The sequence below is a fragment of the Erythrolamprus reginae genome, chromosome 1 (assembly GCF_031021105.1).
Source record: "Erythrolamprus reginae isolate rEryReg1 chromosome 1, rEryReg1.hap1, whole genome shotgun sequence".
Taxonomy (NCBI): domain Eukaryota; kingdom Metazoa; phylum Chordata; class Lepidosauria; order Squamata; family Dipsadidae; genus Erythrolamprus; species Erythrolamprus reginae.
In genome coordinates this window covers 39,846,779-39,865,619 of record NC_091950.1, presented here as the reverse complement: position 1 = coordinate 39,865,619, position 18,841 = coordinate 39,846,779, and the positions used below count along the sequence as shown (strand labels likewise).

At 38.0% G+C, this 18,841-nt stretch overlaps 1 protein-coding gene across 6 annotated transcripts in view; it reads right to left on the bottom strand.

Moving 5' to 3' along the window:
- The window catches only part of KIAA0586 (KIAA0586 ortholog), a 99,561-nt gene extending 80,762 nt beyond the window's left edge, over nucleotides 1-18,799 (bottom strand). For 4 of the 6 annotated variants that reach the window (XM_070750152.1, XM_070750161.1, XM_070750180.1 and 1 more), the window contains exons 1-10: nucleotides 18,596-18,778; nucleotides 15,690-15,931; nucleotides 15,090-15,175; nucleotides 14,364-14,430; nucleotides 13,405-13,474; nucleotides 12,783-12,945; nucleotides 11,395-11,631; nucleotides 7,253-7,415; nucleotides 5,376-5,555; nucleotides 3,398-3,509 (exon numbers count right to left, since the gene is read on the bottom strand). In XM_070750152.1, the coding sequence (XP_070606253.1) occupies nucleotides 3,398-3,509; nucleotides 5,376-5,555; nucleotides 7,253-7,415; nucleotides 11,395-11,631; nucleotides 12,783-12,945; nucleotides 13,405-13,474; nucleotides 14,364-14,430; nucleotides 15,090-15,175; nucleotides 15,690-15,931; nucleotides 18,596-18,630 (1,355 nt within the window). In that variant the 5' untranslated portion in view covers nucleotides 18,631-18,778. Of the gene's footprint in view, nucleotides 1-3,397; nucleotides 3,510-5,375; nucleotides 5,556-7,252; nucleotides 7,416-11,394; nucleotides 11,632-12,782; nucleotides 12,946-13,404; nucleotides 13,475-14,363; nucleotides 14,431-15,089; nucleotides 15,176-15,689; nucleotides 15,932-18,595 lie in introns of all 6 variants that reach the window. The other 2 variants (XM_070750171.1, XM_070750189.1) reach the window with 1 other exon arrangement.
- Nucleotides 18,800-18,841: the final 42 nt, after the last annotated feature.

The following is an 18,841-nucleotide window of genomic DNA, read 5'->3' as shown; positions in this document are numbered from 1 at the left end:
GATCTGGTTGCCATAACTGAGACATGGTTTAAGGATTCCAATGAATGGGAAATATCCATACCAGGATATACACTGTATAGGAAGGATAGAATAGAGAGAAGGGGAGGTGGAGTAGCCATTTATGTTAAAGAAAGTCTAAAAACAATACTAATTCAAAATACATGTAAAGATCTGGAGACCCTCTGGATTTGCATGCAAAATAAAGACGGTTCTGTCATTAGAATTGGGGTGATATATAGGCCTCCAGGGCAATCTGAGGAACATGACAACAAGATGGTGGATGAGATTACCCTAATGGCAGTAAAGGGAGATATTGTGGTTATGGGTGATTTCAACATGCCTGATGTTGACTGGAATATTCCCAGTGCCCTTACATGCAAAAGTAAGAATATAGTAGAGGCCTTTACAGGAGCAGCTATGGCACAGCTAGTTAAGACACCAACTAGAGGGGAGAATATTCTAGATTTAGTTTTTACAAATGGGAATCGGGTTTCAGAGGTCAAGGTGGGAGAAAATTTAGGTTGCAGCGACCATCTATGTTTGTGGTTTGATGTAAAAACTGATTGTGAGCAATCCTATACTGCAACCAAAGTATTGGATTTCAGAAAAACAAATTTTAATGCAATGGGGGAATATTTAAATAATGGATTAAAGGGGAGGGATAAAATGGCAGGAGCGAGCACCCAGTGGACTGTATTAAAAAAGGCCATCTTAAAAGCCACAAGACTTTATGTAAAGCAAGTAACTAAAGGTAAAAGGAAGAAGAAACCGCTATGGTTTAGCAATGATGTAAGGGCTCTAGTCAATGAAAAAAAGGCTGCCTATAGGAGGTATAAAGAGTCTGGAAGTATAGCTGATAGAGAGGTGTATAAAATGAGACAGAAGGAGGCGAAACAGATAATATATGCTGCTAAAGCCTCAAAAGAGGAAGAAATAGCAAAATCTGTAAAGAAGGGGGATAAAACCTTCTTCAGATATATTAGTGATAGGAAGAAGAAAAACTGCAGCATCACAAAGCTTAGTACCGGGAATAATACATGCATTGATGGGAATAAGGAGATCGCTGACCATTTCAATAGCTACTTCTGTTCAGTTTTCTCAAAAGACACCTTACAAAATAATACTATAGAGGGATATAGCATTGCTTCCAGCTGTACGGATTCAGCTCCAGTGATCTTAGAAGCCGATGTCTTAGAAGAACTTGAAAGATTAAAGATAAATAAGGCAATGGGTCCAGATGGCATCCATCCCAGAGTTCTTAAAGAACTCAGATCTGTCATTGCTACCCCTCTGACTGATTTGTTTAACCAATCCCTGTTAACAGGAGATGTTCCTGAGGATTGGAGAATGGCCAGTGTTGTGCCTATTCACAAGAAGGGCAGTAGAGAAGAAGCTGGTAACTACAGGCCAGTTAGCTTGACATCAGTTGTAGTTAAAATGATGGAGACTCTACTCAAAAAGAGGATAAATCAGCATCTAAAAAACAATAACTTATTGGACCCAAATCAGCATGGCTTTACTGAAGGCAAATCGTGTCAGACTAATCTCATTGAGTTCTTTGACTATGTCACAAAGGTGTTGGATCAAGGTGGTGCCGTGGATATTGCCTATCTGGACTTCAGCAAAGCCTTTGATACGGTTCCACATAAAGAGCTGATAGATAAATTAGTGAAGATTGGACTTAATCCCTGGATAGTTCAGTGGATTTCAAGCTGGCTGAAGCATAGACATCAGAGAGTTATTGTTAATGGCGAGTATTCTGAGCAGAGACAGGTTACAAGCGGTGTGCCACAAGGGTCTGTTCTGGGTCCTATTCTTTTTAATATGTTTGTGAGTGACATAGGGGAAGGTTTGGTAGGGAAGGTTTGCCTATTTGCCGATGACTCTAAAGTGTGCAATAGGGTTGATATTCCTGGAGGGGTCTGTAATATGGTAAATGATTTAGCGTTACTAGATAAATGGTCAAAGCAATGGAAACTGCAGTTTAATGTTTCCAAATGTAAAATAATGCACTTGGGGAAAAGGAATCCTAAATCTGAGTATTGCATTGGCAGTTCTGTGTTAGCAAAAACTTCAGAAGAGAAGGATTTAGGGGTAGTGATTTCTGACAGTCTCAAAATGGGTGAGCAGTGTGGTCGGGCGGTAGGAAAGGCAAGTAGGATGCTTGGCTGCATAGCTAGAGGTATAACAAGCAGGAAGAGGGAGATTGTGATCCCCTTATATAGAGCGCTGGTGAGACCACATTTGGAGTACTGTGTTCAGTTCTGGAGACCTCACCTACAAAAAGATATTGACAAAATTGAACGGGTCCAAAGATGGGCTACAAGAATGGTGGAAGGTCTTAAGCATAAAACGTATCAGGAAAGACTTAATGAACTCAATCTGTATAGTCTGGAAGACAGAAGGAAAAGGGGGGACATGATCGAAACATTTAAATATGTTAAAGGGTTAAATAGGGTTCAGGAGGGAAGTGTTTTTAACAGGAAAGTGAACACAAGAACAAGGGGACACAATCTGAAGTTAGTTGGGGGAAAGATCAAAGGCAACATGAGAAAGTATTATTTTACTGAAAGAGTAGTAGATCCTTGGAACAAACTTCCAGCAGACGTGGTTGGTAAATCCACAGTAACCGAATTTAAACATGCCTGGGATAAACATATATCCATTGTAAGATAAAATACAGGAAATAGTAAAAGGGCAGACTAGATGGACCATGGGGTCTTTTTCTGCCGTCAGTCTTCTATGTTTCTATGTTTCTAAGGTACGTACTGCTCCCACCCTAATGGCTTTTCGTAAGGCCTTCAGACCTGGGGGCCATGAATTCAAGCCATATTGTATGAATGTTATATATGCATGTTGACGGGTTAGTTATTATGGTTTTTAATTAAGATTTTATAGTTTAGTTTTTATATTTGACTTATTTTTATTGTTTTTGTAATTTTATACTGTTGTAAGCCACCCTGAGTCCTTCAGGATTGGGCAGCATAGAAGTTAACTTGAATGAATGAATGAATGAATGAATGAATGAATGAATGAATGAATGAATGAATGAATGAATGAATGAATGAATGAAAGAAAGAAAGAAAGAAAGAATGAATATTCTGTCAACAGATTAAAAAGTTGTGAAGTTTTCCCTAATATGTAAATGAAAATTTAAATCATTGTAATACTGCTGATCATCAAGTAAAACATGATTTATATTTAATGTTGAAGGGTTTTACCACAACCAGACTTTTTTCAATCCCATTTAAAAGCTAATGATTTGAAGTAAGTAGAGACGTGTTTCTCCACCTCAGCAACTTAAGCCTTAAGGCGGCCTGGGGGAATTCCAAGAACTGAAGTCCACACATCTTAAAAATATGGAAGTTGAGGAACACTGAACCAGAGAAATACTTACTGCTCACTCCCTAAATGCCATGGCACTGCCCAGTTGGTTGCCTCCGAGGATGTGCTTGGATTTAGTGTAGTTTCGTGTGCTTTTAGGATTTGCTCCAGAAGTTTCCCGCCACCTAGTGGAGGGAAAAGAACCCATCAATATATTACTATGTATTTAGATAAGATTCAGAGATGGGGAACACATAGATTATGCATTTTATTTATTTTATTTTATTTATTTGTCAAACATGTATAGGATAGTAGTTTGTATAAATATAAGTAAAAAGTAATGATAAAAAAAGGATAATGGGACATTAGGACAGGGATGGTAGATACAGTGGTGTGCTTATGCACGTCCCTTACAGACCTCTTAGAAATGGGGAGAGGTCAACTGTAGACAATCTAAGGTTAAGGTTTTTGTGGTTTGGGGAAGAAATCACAGTCAGGTAGTGCATTCCAGGCATTGATCACTCTGTTGCTGGAGTAGTATTTTCTGCAGTCGTGTTTAGAGTTTACATTTAGTGGTTTACATTTAGTTTGGATCTATTACGTGCTCATGTATTGCTGCAGTTGAAGGTGAAGTAGTTATTAACAGGAAGCACATTTTGGTATATGATTTTATGAACTACAGTTACATCAGATTGGACGCGACATAGTTGCAAATTGTCTAATTGCAATATTTCAAGTCTGGTGGAATAAGGTATTCTGTTGCGAGTAGAGGAATGAAGAACTCTTCTTGTGAAATATTTCTGGACTCTCTCAATTGTATTAATTAATGCAATGTGGGTTCCTGACTGGTGAGCTGTATTCTAGAATTGGTCTAACAAATGTTTTGTATGCTCTGGTTAGCAGTGCAATGTTGCAATGACAAATGAGAAGTGACTACAGCATGGTAATGTGCCACCTGCCCAGGTAAAGCTAGTAATTGAAAAATCGGTGTGTGTGTGTGTGTGTGCATTTGAGCAGGCAATTAGAATGCAGATAATTGACCTACAGAGTCAGCAGCTAATTTAATTCAGCATTCTTTCATTTTTTATTTTAATTCTTATTTATATTGTAATATCTACCACGAGCCCAACAAAGTGAGATGGTATCAGAGTATTTCAAATGGACATAGAATCCTTCAACTTTCTCATTGTTTTAGAAATAGAGAAGTTCCTTATGTAATTTTTTAAAATAATGAACACAAATTACTCTCAAAATGGCAAATAGGGGCAGTACCACTGATGTACTGCAGAAAAAACAATTACTGCCAACCTACCTGCCATTGAGGACCTGTATACTGCATGAGTCAAAAAGAGGGTTGTGAAAATATTTACGGACCCCTCGCATCTGGACATAAATTGTTTCAACCTCTACCTTCAAAACGTCGCTACAGAGCATTGCACACCAAGACAACCAAACACAAGAACAGGTTTTTTTCCTAAAGCCATCACTGTGCTAAACAAATAATTCCCTCAACAGTCAAACTATTCGTTAAGGCTGCATTACTATTAGTCTTCTCATCATGCCTATCACCCATCTCCTCCCTTGTTTGTAAATTTACGATTTACATTAATATTGTTTTCTGATTGCTTATTTGTACCCTATGACAATCATTAATTGTGATTCTTGTACTTGTATTCTTTTATGTACACTGAGAGCACATGCACCAATGACAAATTCCTTGTGTGTCCAATCACACTTGGCCAATAAAGAATTCTATTCTATTCTATTCTATTTAGAGGAAGGGGTTGGGACATCAAGTTTGAAAAGGAGCAATACCAGTTTTGGCATGTACACAATTCCGTCTTTTATAAAAATTCTAGCTTCTTAAGACAGCAAAAAGGCTTTATTTAAACTTTTCCTAAAGCTAGAATGTAAAGTGTTTTTCCTCTCAAAGGCTAGTAAACCCAAAGGATGTTACCACATATTATTGTTCTGTAATTGACATACTAAATGAACAATTAACCAAATAAAAGGAAACATTGCAACATTCTTTGAATCTATATTTTACTTACCTAGAGTTTTACCACAAGACACATTTTCTTTCTCTCCAAAAGATAGCCCTTTCTTTGCCATTTTTTGTGAAATTTGAGCATCTTTAGATACAGGCATAGGAGCATATCTTCGTGGCGCCGGTGTCTTCAAAGGGGATTTCTGTATATGAACACCCTGTTTTTCCAATTGCCGTGAATAGCCTGGAATATGAATATGCACATTGAAAGTAATGAATATGCACATTGTTAATTTCTCTGCAATATGTTTATTTCAACCCTTGCATTTAATCATTCTAGATAAACTATTCGAAACATGGTAATGAGCAAATATAATTGGATCTAGTTTTCGTTCTTGATACAACTCCCATGTACATTCGCCGATACTTTTATCCTTACTACCTGTTTGGATTCTGTTTGTTTGTTTGCTTTGTTTTTTTCTTTTTTCGTATTTTATGTTTTATGTTTTGTATTGTACTAGATGTTGTATTAAATGTTGTACTTGTTTTAATTTTAATAATAAAATTTAAAAAAAGAAAGAATGATGCCTTAGTCATGATTCTCTCAACTAATCAAAACATGTGTCAGATCTTTTGGAAGGTGGAATGAGAAATCTGGAGGTAAGCAAGAGGCAAAGCTCTACAGCACAATGCTCATCCCAGAACCACATTAAGCCTGAACAAAGTGATCCAAAGTTTCCAAAATCTGGGAACTTTCAGTTATCAGTAGAAAAGAGAAGGAGAATATCTAATTTCTGTCGTTCCATGTTTCCCAGCCTTTGCCTATTTCATTCTGATTTCGAAGTTTAAGGTATGACAGGTAGAATTCATGCTGATTATTTATTGATTCGGATATTTAATTCTGTTTCCTCTCTTCATAGAGGCCTATTTCCAGATATCACAACAATACATGAGATCTTGAAAACAAAACAAAAACAAAAAAAGATTGTTGTCCATGAGTGAACTATCAAATAAGTAAATCCATTACTGTCAAAAAGAACCTTATGTAAATATAAAGATGGCCCACTAATGAACTGTGCTTTGGCTATTCCAAAATTGAAAGCTGAGTTAAAGGTGGTAAGCAGGCTATTGAAACCAGAGTTAACCTTTATTTTGCTTGTTTGCTTGAACTATAGCAATTCTAAACTACTTTTAAGTTAATTTTTTAAAAATGAACTGACATACAGTTGCTCTTTGTTCTAAGTTCACATTAAGTTTAAATATAAATATAAACATAGAAACAAAGAAGACTGACGGCAGAAAAAGACCTCATGATCCATCTAGTCTGCCCTTATACTATTTCCTGTATTTTATCTTACAATGGATATATGTTTATCCCAGGCAGGTTTACATTCAGTTACTGTGGATTCACCAACCACGTCTGCTGGAAGTTTGTTCCAAGGATCTACTACTCTTTCAGTGAAATAATATTTTCTCACGTTGCTTTTGATCTTTCCCCCAACTAACTTCAGATTGGGTCCCCTTGTTCTTGTGTTCACTTTCTTATTAAAAACACTTCCCTCCTGAACCTTATTTAAACCTTTAACATATTTAAATGTTTCGATCATGTCCTCCCTTTTCCTTCTGTACTCCAGACTATACAGATTGAGTTCATTAAGTCTTTCCTGATACGTTTTATGCTTAAGACCTTCCACCATTCTTGTAGCCCGTCTTTGGACCCGTTCAATTTTGTCAATATCTTTTTGTAGGTGAGGTCTCCAGAACTGAACACAGTATTCCAGATGTGGTCTCACCAGCGCTCTATATAAGGGGATCACAATCTCCCTCTTCCTGCTTGTTATACCTCTAGCTATGCAGCCAAGCATCCTACTTGCTTTTCCCACTGCCCGACCACACTGCTCACCCATTTTGAGACTGTCAAATAAACCAAAAACATCTCACCTTGTGTGTTTGCTGCCCTAGACAGAAGTAAGTCCTCTTGAGGTGTGGTTTGGTTACCAAGAAGCTTCTCTGTCTTCACAGCATGTTTTGATAATTCTTGGAAAGGTGCTAGCTTAGCAGTTTGGAAACCACCTGAATTCAGCGCAGAGCTAATTAACTGAGACTGTGAAGAAGGGTTCAAAAGAGAAATGTCAGTCCCAAGTGTGGTTGCTAAGCAAAGGCAACCTGTACAGACCTCTGTAACAATGGCTCAATTTTGACTGCCTTATCTTAACCACAAACAGGTATGTCATCTGAGCCTGGACTATTGGGTAGCATGGGGTGAGGTATCATCAGTACGCTGATGATACCCAGCTTTACATCTCCACCCCATGTCCAGTCAATGAAGCAGTGGATGTGATGTGCCGGTGTCTGGAGGCTGTTGGGGCCTGGATGGGTGTCAACAGACTCAAACTCAACCCTGATAAGACGGAGTGGCTGTGGCTTTTGCCTCCCTAGGACAATTCTATCTGTTCGTCCATCACCCTGGGGGGGGGAATTACTGACCCCCTCGGAGAGGGTCCGCAACTTGGGCATCCTCCTCAATCCACAGCTCACATTAGAGAACATCTTTCAGCTGTGGCGAGGGGGACATTTGCCCAGGTTTGCCTGGTGCACCAGTTGCGGCCCTATTTGGACCGGGACTCACTGCTCACAGTCACCCATGCCCTCATCACCTCGAGGCTCGACTACTGTAATGCTCTCTACATGGGGCTACCTTTGAAAAGTGTTCGGAAACTTCAGATTGTGCAGAATGCAGCTGCGAGAGCAATCATGGGCTTTCCCAAAAATGCCCATGTAACACCAACACTCTGCAGTCTGCATTGGTTGCCGATCAATTTCCGGTCACAATTCAAAGTGTTGGTCATCACCTATAAAGCCCTTCATGGCAACGGACCAGGGTATCTACGAGACTGCCTTCTGCCGCACGAATCCCAGCAACCAATTAGGTCCCACAGAGTGGGCCTCCTCCGGGTCCCGTCAACAAAACAATGCCGTTTGGCGGGGCCCAGGGGAAGGGCCTTCTCTGTGGCGGCCCCGACCCTCTGGAACCAACTCCCCCCAGGAGATTAGAATTGCCCCCACCCTCCTTGCCTTTCGTAAGCTCCTAAAAACCCACCTCTGCCGTCAGGCATGGGGGAACTGAGATATTCTTTCCACCTTGGCCTTTACAATTTATGCATGGTATGTTTGTTTGTATGTATGTTTGGTTTTAGTAATAAGGGTTTTTTAGCTGTTTTAGTATTGGATTTATATGCTGTTTTGTTACTGTTGTTAGCCGCCCCGAGTCTGCGGAGAGGGGAGGCATACAAATCCAATAAATAATAATAATAATAATATGATTAAACAGTCCTCCAGGAAAGCAGTGTAGCGTGTAGAGGGGACCATAAAGCAGAGCCACTCCTGCACAAAGTGTTCCAACTTTGTTTTCATCCCTAAAGAAAACCTCATCTACCTCCACACATTCTCACTTCAACTGCAAGAAAAAATCCTTTTCCCGTTGTATATAAGTAAACAGAAATTGGCTGTATGAAGCCGAATGCTCTCCTTTCTAACCCTACATTTTTTCACAGAAGAATTGGATGATCATTGCCTTTACAAAACAATGTTCATTTGAGTCCGTCTTTAAAGTTGAAAATAATACTCAATATTTTTAGTTGTTGATCAGTCCAATACAAGCACATAGAAAACACCTCCCCAAAACCAAAATACATTATTGAAATGTCTTGTGATACTTTAGATCAGGAATCTCCAACTTTGGAAACTTTAAGACTTGTGGACTTTAATTCCCAGTATTCCTCAGCCGTCTTAACCACAACCTAAACATAGCCCATAAAATCATCTGCTACAACATCCTTCATGTCGACAACTACTTCAGCTTCAACCACAACAATACACGAGCACACAACTGACCTAAAGTACTTAAAGTAAACCGCTCCAAACTCGACTGAAGGAAATACGACTTTAGTAACCCAAGTAGTTAATGTATGGAACTCACTACCTGACTCTGTACTATCATCGCCTAACCCTCAAAACTTTACCCTTAGACTATCCATTGTTGACCTCACCCAATTCCTAAGATGTCAGTAAGGGGCACGCATAAGTGCACCAGAGTGCCTTCCATCCCCTGTCTTAATGTTTCTCTCTTATTGTATATAAACATTGTTGTAACTTTGTATACTACCAATACCTACTTAACTAAACAAAAAAACAAACAAATAAATATGATGTATATCTGAAAATATACATTAACATGCTGGATCTCAGGCCTACTGCAAAAAATCACTGCTTTTATAAACATTTCTTGCTTGCTTCAGTCTACATCATCCAATTTCAGTAACAAAATCTCAAAGGGATTTTGTTTTTCTCTCTTCCTGCCAAGGCTGTTTCTATTACCAAGCCAGAATCCACAGATTGCTGGAATTGCCTTTCATCACACTGGAGGGAGGTATCAGTAGGGTCCTGTGTCCTTCTACTCTTGATTATTTTTGCTAATGATTTAGATGAAAAGTTAGATGGGATGATGATTATCAAAGCTGCAGATCATACAAAATTTGGAAGAAGGACTAACATTCAGAAATAACAATTAAAATGAAATTGAATAACAGAATGAAATTTAACAAACAGATGCAAAATTATTCACTCAGGAAATGAAATGCAAAGGTATAACAAACATTGCTGGCTTAATAGGAGTAACTGCAAAAAATGTTCCTGACACAGCTGTTGTGACCTAAGTAACACATAAGCCAGCAGTGGGATATGGTTGTTAAGAAGGAAAATAGCATTTTAGGTTGCATCAACAGAAATATAATTTCCAAATACCAGGAATTATTTATTCTACTCTATTTCCCTTTGGTCAGACCCTACCTGTAGCACTGTGTCCAGTTCTACAGGTGTTCAAGCAGAGGCAAGACTGCAACCTTCTTAAGGTGCTTTCATTTGGATTCCTGCACTAGGCAAAGGATTGGATTTGAGACATCTGTGATTCTATGGTGTTACATAATATAAATGTGCTACTCAATTTAAATTGTTCCTTGAACTTGGAAACAAACTGCTCTTTTCAGCACAAAAAAATTAACATTTCACAACTAAGCTGAGAATCCTATTTTTTAATAGTTATACAGTGGTACTTCTACCTAAGAACGCCTCTACTTAAGAACTTTTCTAGATAAGAACCGGGTGTTCAAGATTTTTTTGCCTCTTCTTAAGAACTATTTTCTACTTAAGAACCTGAGCCCGGAAAAATTTCCCAGAAAATTTGGGAAAGACGGCCAGTTTCCTGCCATTCCCCCTTTAATCCCGGCCATCTTGGGCTTTTCTGGGCTGCCAGAGGAGCCTTTCGGAGGCGCTTAGGGAGACTTTGGCAGTCCAGAGCAAACGAAGCATTTTCCTTTCTCTCGGTACTTGGAGAGGCAATAAACCTCTGCCAGCATCCAGAGAAAAGAAACACTCCCTTTACTCTGGGCAACCAGGAGCGAACAGAGCATTTTCCTTTCTCTGCGTGCTTGGAGAGGGAATAAACCTCTGCCAGCATCCAGAGAAAAGAAACACTCCCTTTACTCTGGGCAACCAGGAGCGAACAGAGCATTTTCCTTTCTCTGGGTGCTTGGAGAGGCAATAAACCTCTGCCAGCATCCAGAGAAAAGAAACACTCCCTTTACTCTGGGCAACCAGGAGCGAACAGAGCATTTTCCTTTCTCTGCGTGCTTGGAGAGGGAATAAACCACTTCGCTGTGGTGACGTCCTCGCGCTGCCTCCCATACACTGGGCATGAGGTTGCCTCCCAGAGTGTCTGGGCATGGAAAGGCAAAAGGGATACCTCTACTTAAGAACCTGGTCACAGAACGAATTAAGTTCTTAAGTAGAGGTACCACTGTATACGATATAAAGGTATCAATGTGGTTTCAATGAAGAAGGGATGATAATCATAATAATGAAACATTTCCCCATCTATAATTCTGCTGGACAACATTTATCCCCCAGTGATAAAGAGATTATAATTAAATAAATAAAAATAAAAATTACATTTTATTTTAAAATAAAATAAAATATAAAATAAAATAAAATATGAAATAGCAGAGTTCTGTATTTTATTGTACTACCTGGATATTCATTTGTTGCTGCTGCAAATTTTCCAGATGTTGAATTCGTTGCTCCATGAAGACATTCATCTGTTTTTCAAGTTTGCCAACCATCTGATTGCTAGAAGACCCCTCAAGCTGTTGAGCCTTCTGACTGGCTTGCTGTTCAGCCACCCGCTGCAGCTGCTTATCTGTCTCTTGCAACTTATTTAGCATTTCAGAAACAGAGTTCACTTTGGCTTCCAAGTCACTCTGGACCTGAATGAGAAAACACAAAGCTTATGGGCCTTTTCATCTTAAACTCAGAACAATTATCTTTTAAATTTGGGTTATGCAGAATGATCAAAAGGTGTGAAGGCATGTATTTATTTATGTATGTACATATATGTATGTGTATACAGTGTTCCTTCGATTTTCGCAGGGGATGCGTTCCAAGACCACCTGCAAATGTCGAATTTCCGCGAAGTAGAGATGCAGAAGTAAATACACCATTTTTGGCTATGAACAGTATCACAAGCCATCCCTTAACACTTTAAACCCCTAAATTACCATTTCCCATTCCCTTAACAACCATTTACTCACCATTGTTACTGGTACTCACCATTGAATAAGACACTTAGTGATCCTGATATTTATAAACATAATTATTTATTAACAATAATTTTTTTTTTGTTATTTATTTGCAAAAAGTATTAGTTTGGCGATGACGTATGACATCATCAGGTGGGAAAAACCGTGGTATAGAAAAAAAATACGAAGTATTTTTTAATTAATTTTTTTTGAAAAACCGTGGTATAGGCTATTCGCGAATTGGACCCATGAAAATCAAGGGAACACTGTATATATGTATGTGTGTGTGTGTGTGTGTGTATGTACACACACACACACACACACACACACAGAGGTATGCACACCTATCTTTTAACATGGCTGGCTGGATAAAGAATCAGCCAACTGGAAGTAGTTAAAAACAATAAAGTATATTTTATTTTAAAATATAATAAAATATATTTATTGAATGACTAACAAAGGAACAAATACACGACAAATCTTTCGGCAAGAGTAAAGAAAATATAACGAAGAAATTTGTGGTTATAATCTTTAAAATGCTATTTATGAATTACTGTAGTAGGATTTTATGGTGCACACTAATGTCGGAAAGGATCAACGTGGATAGTTGGACAGGCGACTTTACATCTATAAATATTAAACCATTCCTCATTATAGACCTTCATCTGATTCTTGATGGAACATAGAAGTGCTTAATATTCCCACGGACCCATTAAACAATTTGAAAAAGAAAAAGGCAAAGCATGAGAACTCAGCCTTCCCATTTAAACACATGCTTGATGCATCCCACTTATTATATTTTATTTATCTACTCCAGACTAATGAAATTTATCACTCACTTTCAAAAGTGGGGCTGTAGAAGCAATAGCTGCCGCTGTTGCAGCTGCAATGGTTGTTGCTGAATCCACTTCACTCTGAGTTGACTTGGAACTGTCCTTATCTGGACACACATTATTTAGAAGGTTTACCTTCACTTCTTTAAAAACAGGACCATTCTGGATTCTGTATGTACAGTAGGGACATGTAAGGATATGTAGTATTTTTGAGACTTTTTTTTTCAAAACATATTTTCAGGAAACAAATTTCCTTTCAATAATAAAAGTAGACCTTCTGGGGTTCTCTTCCCCATTTAAAATTTTAGCCATTCCTTTCACCATATAATATAATATAATGATTAATATAATCACCATTCAATAAGACTAAGAACATATGCCAGATATCTCAACATTTGTACAATTTCAAAAAGTATCAAAATTTACTTTATTTTCATATATTATTTTTAGATTCTCATATTTTATTCTTGTACACTGCGCAGAATCACTTTTTTGAGGGAGATTGATGATTCAGAAATGCAAAACATAAATAAATAAATTCTAAGAGATCCTTTACCCTTTTATCTCATATTCAACGTATCTGATTGATTAAAAATGATAACACATCATTTCATGCAACTGTCCTTACCGCTGCTTGAATGCGGCTCTTACAGCTTCCTTCTGTCCAGTGTCATACTGGGAGATGAAGATATCTGATGCTGTAAAGCAAAGAGAATGAACTATTTTAATCAGGAGCTAAAATGTCCCTTCTTAGCAAAAAGAAAAGAAGGAAAGGCTACTTCATTGCTGGAAGGAGAAATCCAATCACAGTATATCATACACAGCTTTCAGCATCCCTATCTCATATGGAAACATTCTATTCTTTGAATCTGGAATTTGTATTAAGGCCTAACTTCAATCCTGTTTTCAAGGAGATTGCCAAAAATGTTTTGCTTGATTAGTTTTGTTATTGCATAACTACTGTACAAAGTAGGATATCAAAAACAGAGATTCAAGATACAGAATAAAAACATTATATGTTGTAAATGGCAGCATTTGATAATGTACCCTCCCTCTTTTAATATTACTGTACTACTTACTTATACTTTATTTTGTTGTACTTATATTTTACAACATTTCCCAGGTGTTTTTTTTATCCATACATACATACATACATACATACATACATACATACATACATACATATATATATATATTTGTCTCTTCTCTTTAAAAGTCATATTCTATATTTCTTAGCTTGCCTTGCTGAATGTTTTTTTTGTAAGGATGCTATTCCTAAATGAATTTAGTTAGATTTTTGTTCATAAACATATATAACCACCGCTGTATATTCTCCCAATCTGGTCCTCAATCTTTTGCCATCGGCAAAGGTCCATTTATTATGTCAAATTGATTCTTTTCACAATCAGCAAATATTTCAATAGGTTGTTTAATTCTTTAAAAAAACAGATTTATTCTCTTTTTAATTCAAGTTCAATTTAATTTGCTACCAGAAATAAGGCAAACTAATCTCCTTCCAAAAAACAAAAACCAGTGCCTATAGTTGCACATATGTGCAAAAACATGGAATTGAAGACAACATATTACCTTTCTGCTTAATTGCATCTCCTTTCCATGCTGAAGTAATTTGCACTGCAGGTTTGTGTGAATGTGTCTATCTCAGAAAAGGAAAAAAACCTTAAAATAAGCTTTAGAATTACATCACCATTTCACTCAGAGAGCAAGTCTGGGCAGTGTACCATTAAAAAATGTCTAGTCTTTCTTTAAAAAGAAATGAATTACTTTGGGTATTTTATGACATTTAAATTGAGAATAACATTGCCGCAGAATTACATTGTGAAGTTGATGAAACACATCCCAAATTGGTAAACCATTCCTCTAATAAAGCACAAGTGAACATACAAGCACAAATATAAATACTTATTGGGATTTGGATCTATTAGAGATATACATACAAAGACGTTTAGTGACTGAGTGATGCTACCAAGGCTTATAACTTATCTTCAGAGCTGAAACAAATTACAGGTTTTATATATGCAAGCAAATAGCAAAAATGTTTTAATTTATTGCACTTATCTAAACTTCAAAGGCAATTGAGGAAAGGAAGAAGAGAAGAAGGAAAGCACAAAATAAACAATTCATTTCTTATGGTAATTTGATTGTAAATTGAAACTGATGAGGAAGGAGGTTAAAGACAGCTATAAAGCCCAGTGATTTGAAATGGAGAAAGCAAATTGTCTCACCTGAGTTAATGTTAGGGTTAGAAATGTTATGATTTCTGAGAGGCAATGTTCAGAACACTACTAAGCTTACCTCTGAGGAAAGGAATGAAGACTGTGCATCTTTTTCAGGTAATGCTAACTGATCTGGGGCTGTGCCAGCTTGCTTGCTCACAAGACCTAGAAAAGAGTATGGTTAGTACATTATCTGTGTGAGAATTAATTTATGCATGGAACATTTTCTAGCATCATCCTAGCATAACTTTTATTTCTGCTATTCAAAAAGTACGCAACAAATCAAAATAGTTGCAGAATAGCACTTAAAAAAAGGAAAAGAGAGGAATTAGATATACAGAGCATATTGTCAACACAGACTATTAATATGCTGATGCCAGTACCAATATACAACCACAAAGGTTACACAATGTCCCACATATGCTAGCAATTTAACAGAAAACAGCCATGCAATTAGAGACCAGGAAAAACGCTGGGGTGAAATGTTTTATAAGTCTAATTAACAAGTAAGTATTCTATTAAATATTATCATGCAAGCTTGACTTTACTTCAAGTGTTAAATTCTTACTAGATATAGACTCAGTTAAAATGCTGCAGTATAATTTGATATTTGAAGTTTTCATACAAATAAAATGCATACTACTAAGTTTCAGAAAACTAAGAACAGTATTAAATATACCCCCTGCAGTGTTTCCAGAAGATACTGTTCTTGATTTATGATGTACAGGTTTTTTTGCCAGCACTACTGATGGTATATAAGCTGCATCATCATTAACCGATGCGGAACATTGTGGACGACTGAGTGGAGTCACTTCCCGAAGTTTCTTCACTGAAATAGTCAATTTTTTCCTAGCACAGACATCAGATTTGCTGCTAGCAGGGGCTGCCCGAACACTGAGGGATTTATTTTTCATGCGAACGCTGATGGAATAAATGAGAAAATTACTGACAGTAAGGCTGGCCAATTTTTTTTAAAAAAATTGCCTAAGCTAATAGTATCTTCCATTTCCTTTAATACAGTAGCTCACAACATATCAATTGGGCCTTCTTTCTGTTAAATACAGGTAACCATAACACTAAATAGATGACACAGTGTTTTAAATATAACAACGGAGGAAAAAGGAAGAAGTGGGACAGGTTCAATTGAAATGAATTCTGCTGCTCTATCAAAAGACAATTGCAGTGTACCACTATTACAGAGTCAAGAACAGTCCTGCTTAAATATACTGTACTCTGATTAAGGGAATCTGAAATCATCCTGGAGAACATTCTACAGCCAACTTGCCTGCAGAGAAAACCCGGTTTTATGAAGCCCGCCACCCCTGCATTCCTACATCCTAAAATAAAATAATTAAGTTAACATGGTTTCAATATTCATACACAGATGAAATAATGTAACTGTTTTTATTTCTAAATATCTTCATTTTTCCCAAAGAGATGTACAAAAAGCAAGCATCGCCTACATATTCCCTTACCAAAATTCCTTGCAAACTCATAAGCTGCAGGAAGCAGTTCATTTCCTTAACATATAAAGATGCTATTTATAAAAACTAAACACTAAAACGATCTACAGTGTTCCCTCGATTTTCGCGGGTTCGAACTTCGCGAATAGCCTATACCACGGTTTTTCAAAAAATATTAATTAAAAAATACTTTGTGGTTCCCCCCCCCTATACCACGGTTTTTCCCATCCGATGACGTCATACTTCATCGCCAAACTAATAATTTTTGCAAATAAATAACAAAAAAATTAATTATTGTTAATAAATAATTATGTTTATAAATATCAGGATCACTAAGTGCCTTATTCAATGGTGAGTACCAGTAATAATGGTGAGTAAATGGTTGTTAAGGGAATGGGAAATGGTAATTTAGGGGTTTAAAGTGTTAAGGGATGGCTTGTGATACTGTCCATAGCCAAAAATGGTATATTTACTTCCGCATCTCTACTTCACGGAAATTCGACTTTCGCGGGCGGTCTCGGAACGCATCCCCCGCGGAAATCAAGGGAACACTGTATAACAAAAACAACCATAAAAATAGCTAGCGTCCATCTAAATTATTCTTTAGTAGCAATTATAGGTGTCATATCAAAGCTTCAAGTAAATGCATAGTGCTTGTTTCTGAGAAAAGCATCTGAGAAAATTCATTCATCTCAAGCTTTCCTAAGACAATTATTTTCTGCTACTAAAGAATTATTTTTGTAGTTGCAGGCTAAAGTTCCAGTATTACATTTTGGCTAGACCTTTAAACCACTGACAACTGTCTGATTTTGTTTGAATTTTATGCCCAGCAGTTCTGATCCAGTTTTGGTACAAATAAACTGAAAAAGAAAAATCTTCCCTATCTTCCAACTTTTAGCTGTACAATTTGGGAAGAACACCCTTTGAATAGTGTATGAGTAGGAAAGGATTTCCAGAAGAAAAAGTGCAGACTATAGGAACCAATAGCACTACTAAGGTAAATCTGAGGACACAGATAAACCTCCAAGTGCTTCAACAACCCTCCAAAACAGTGGTTCTCAACCTTTCTAATGCCGCGACCCCTTAATACAGTTCCTCATATTGTGGTGACCCCCAACCACAAGTCTAGCGCCAATTCTCCCAACAGAGCTTTAAGCTGATTGGCAGGAAAGTCAGAGGACAAGCCCCCATTGTAAACGCCTGATTGGTAGGATTGTAAAAATATGTTCCCAGGCGCCAGAATAGAAGCTTTAGTTCCTAACACATGGGGAATTTGTCTTTTCCCATGGTCTTAGGTGACCCCTATGAAACGGTTGTTCAACCCCCAAAGGGGTCCTGACCTCAAGTTGAGAACCACTGCTCTAAAAATAATAATAACAATAACAATAATAATAATTAGATTTGTATGCCGCCCCTCTCCGAGAACTCCGAGATGCAAACGATCAGCTGTCTGCAAGGAATATAAAACCTCCCATTCCCTACTATCCTGTCAGAGCCGAAGAAGCTTCTTGGATGAAAAGTGAAACGTCTTCAAAGAAAAAAACAAGGTTTAATTGGATTTGTATGCCGCTCCTCTCCGAGGATGATGGTTTGGCTGGCCAAGGATTTGGGGAATGGAAATCCAAAGTTTCTGGAGGCAATCAAGACAAGGAAGATGCCCCCCATTGGAACGGTGGGCTGCATTTTCTCTCTACAACTGGGCAAAATTGCTCTGGGACCAGAAGTAAAATTGTGCAAGGGGGTGTGCCCGCCTGTGCACAGGCACGTGCAAAACGTCACAAGAAAGCCCAGTTGCCCCCTGGAAAAAAAAGCACCTTTGGGACAACCACAGCCTGGATGACTGAGAACCTACAGTCTTCCCACTCTGTCTTCCCAAACTTGGCAACTTTAAGACTTGTGGATTTCAACTCCCAGAACTCTCCAGCCAGCATAGCCAAGTTTGGGAACCATTGCAACATAGTAAACCGTGTGCCATTGCTTCCAGCTGTCCAAATTACCTAAAACAGTCTGACTAAGACACAGCTAGATATAAGACGGTATGTTTGGCTTTTGTTCAGAAGAGAAGGAAACCATAACTCATAAGCCACGGGGGAGATGGGGAGAAAGATCTTCCGAGCTTTACCTCGTCATAGTTTTCAATCTCCCCTCACCTTTCATCCCCGCTGGGGACCAGACTTCCCTACACTTTTCTTCCCGTATATCGGTCTTTGTATGATCGTCCGTCAATCAGCCATTAGAAACTCCGGTTGCCATAGTCACGGCAACCTCTTACAGCGGCTGCTCCCGCCGCTTCCAAACTGACAAATGAAGCTCAACCTCTTCCTCCTATTGGGGGGGGGGGGGGGGAGGAAGCTGTCCGAGTAAAAAA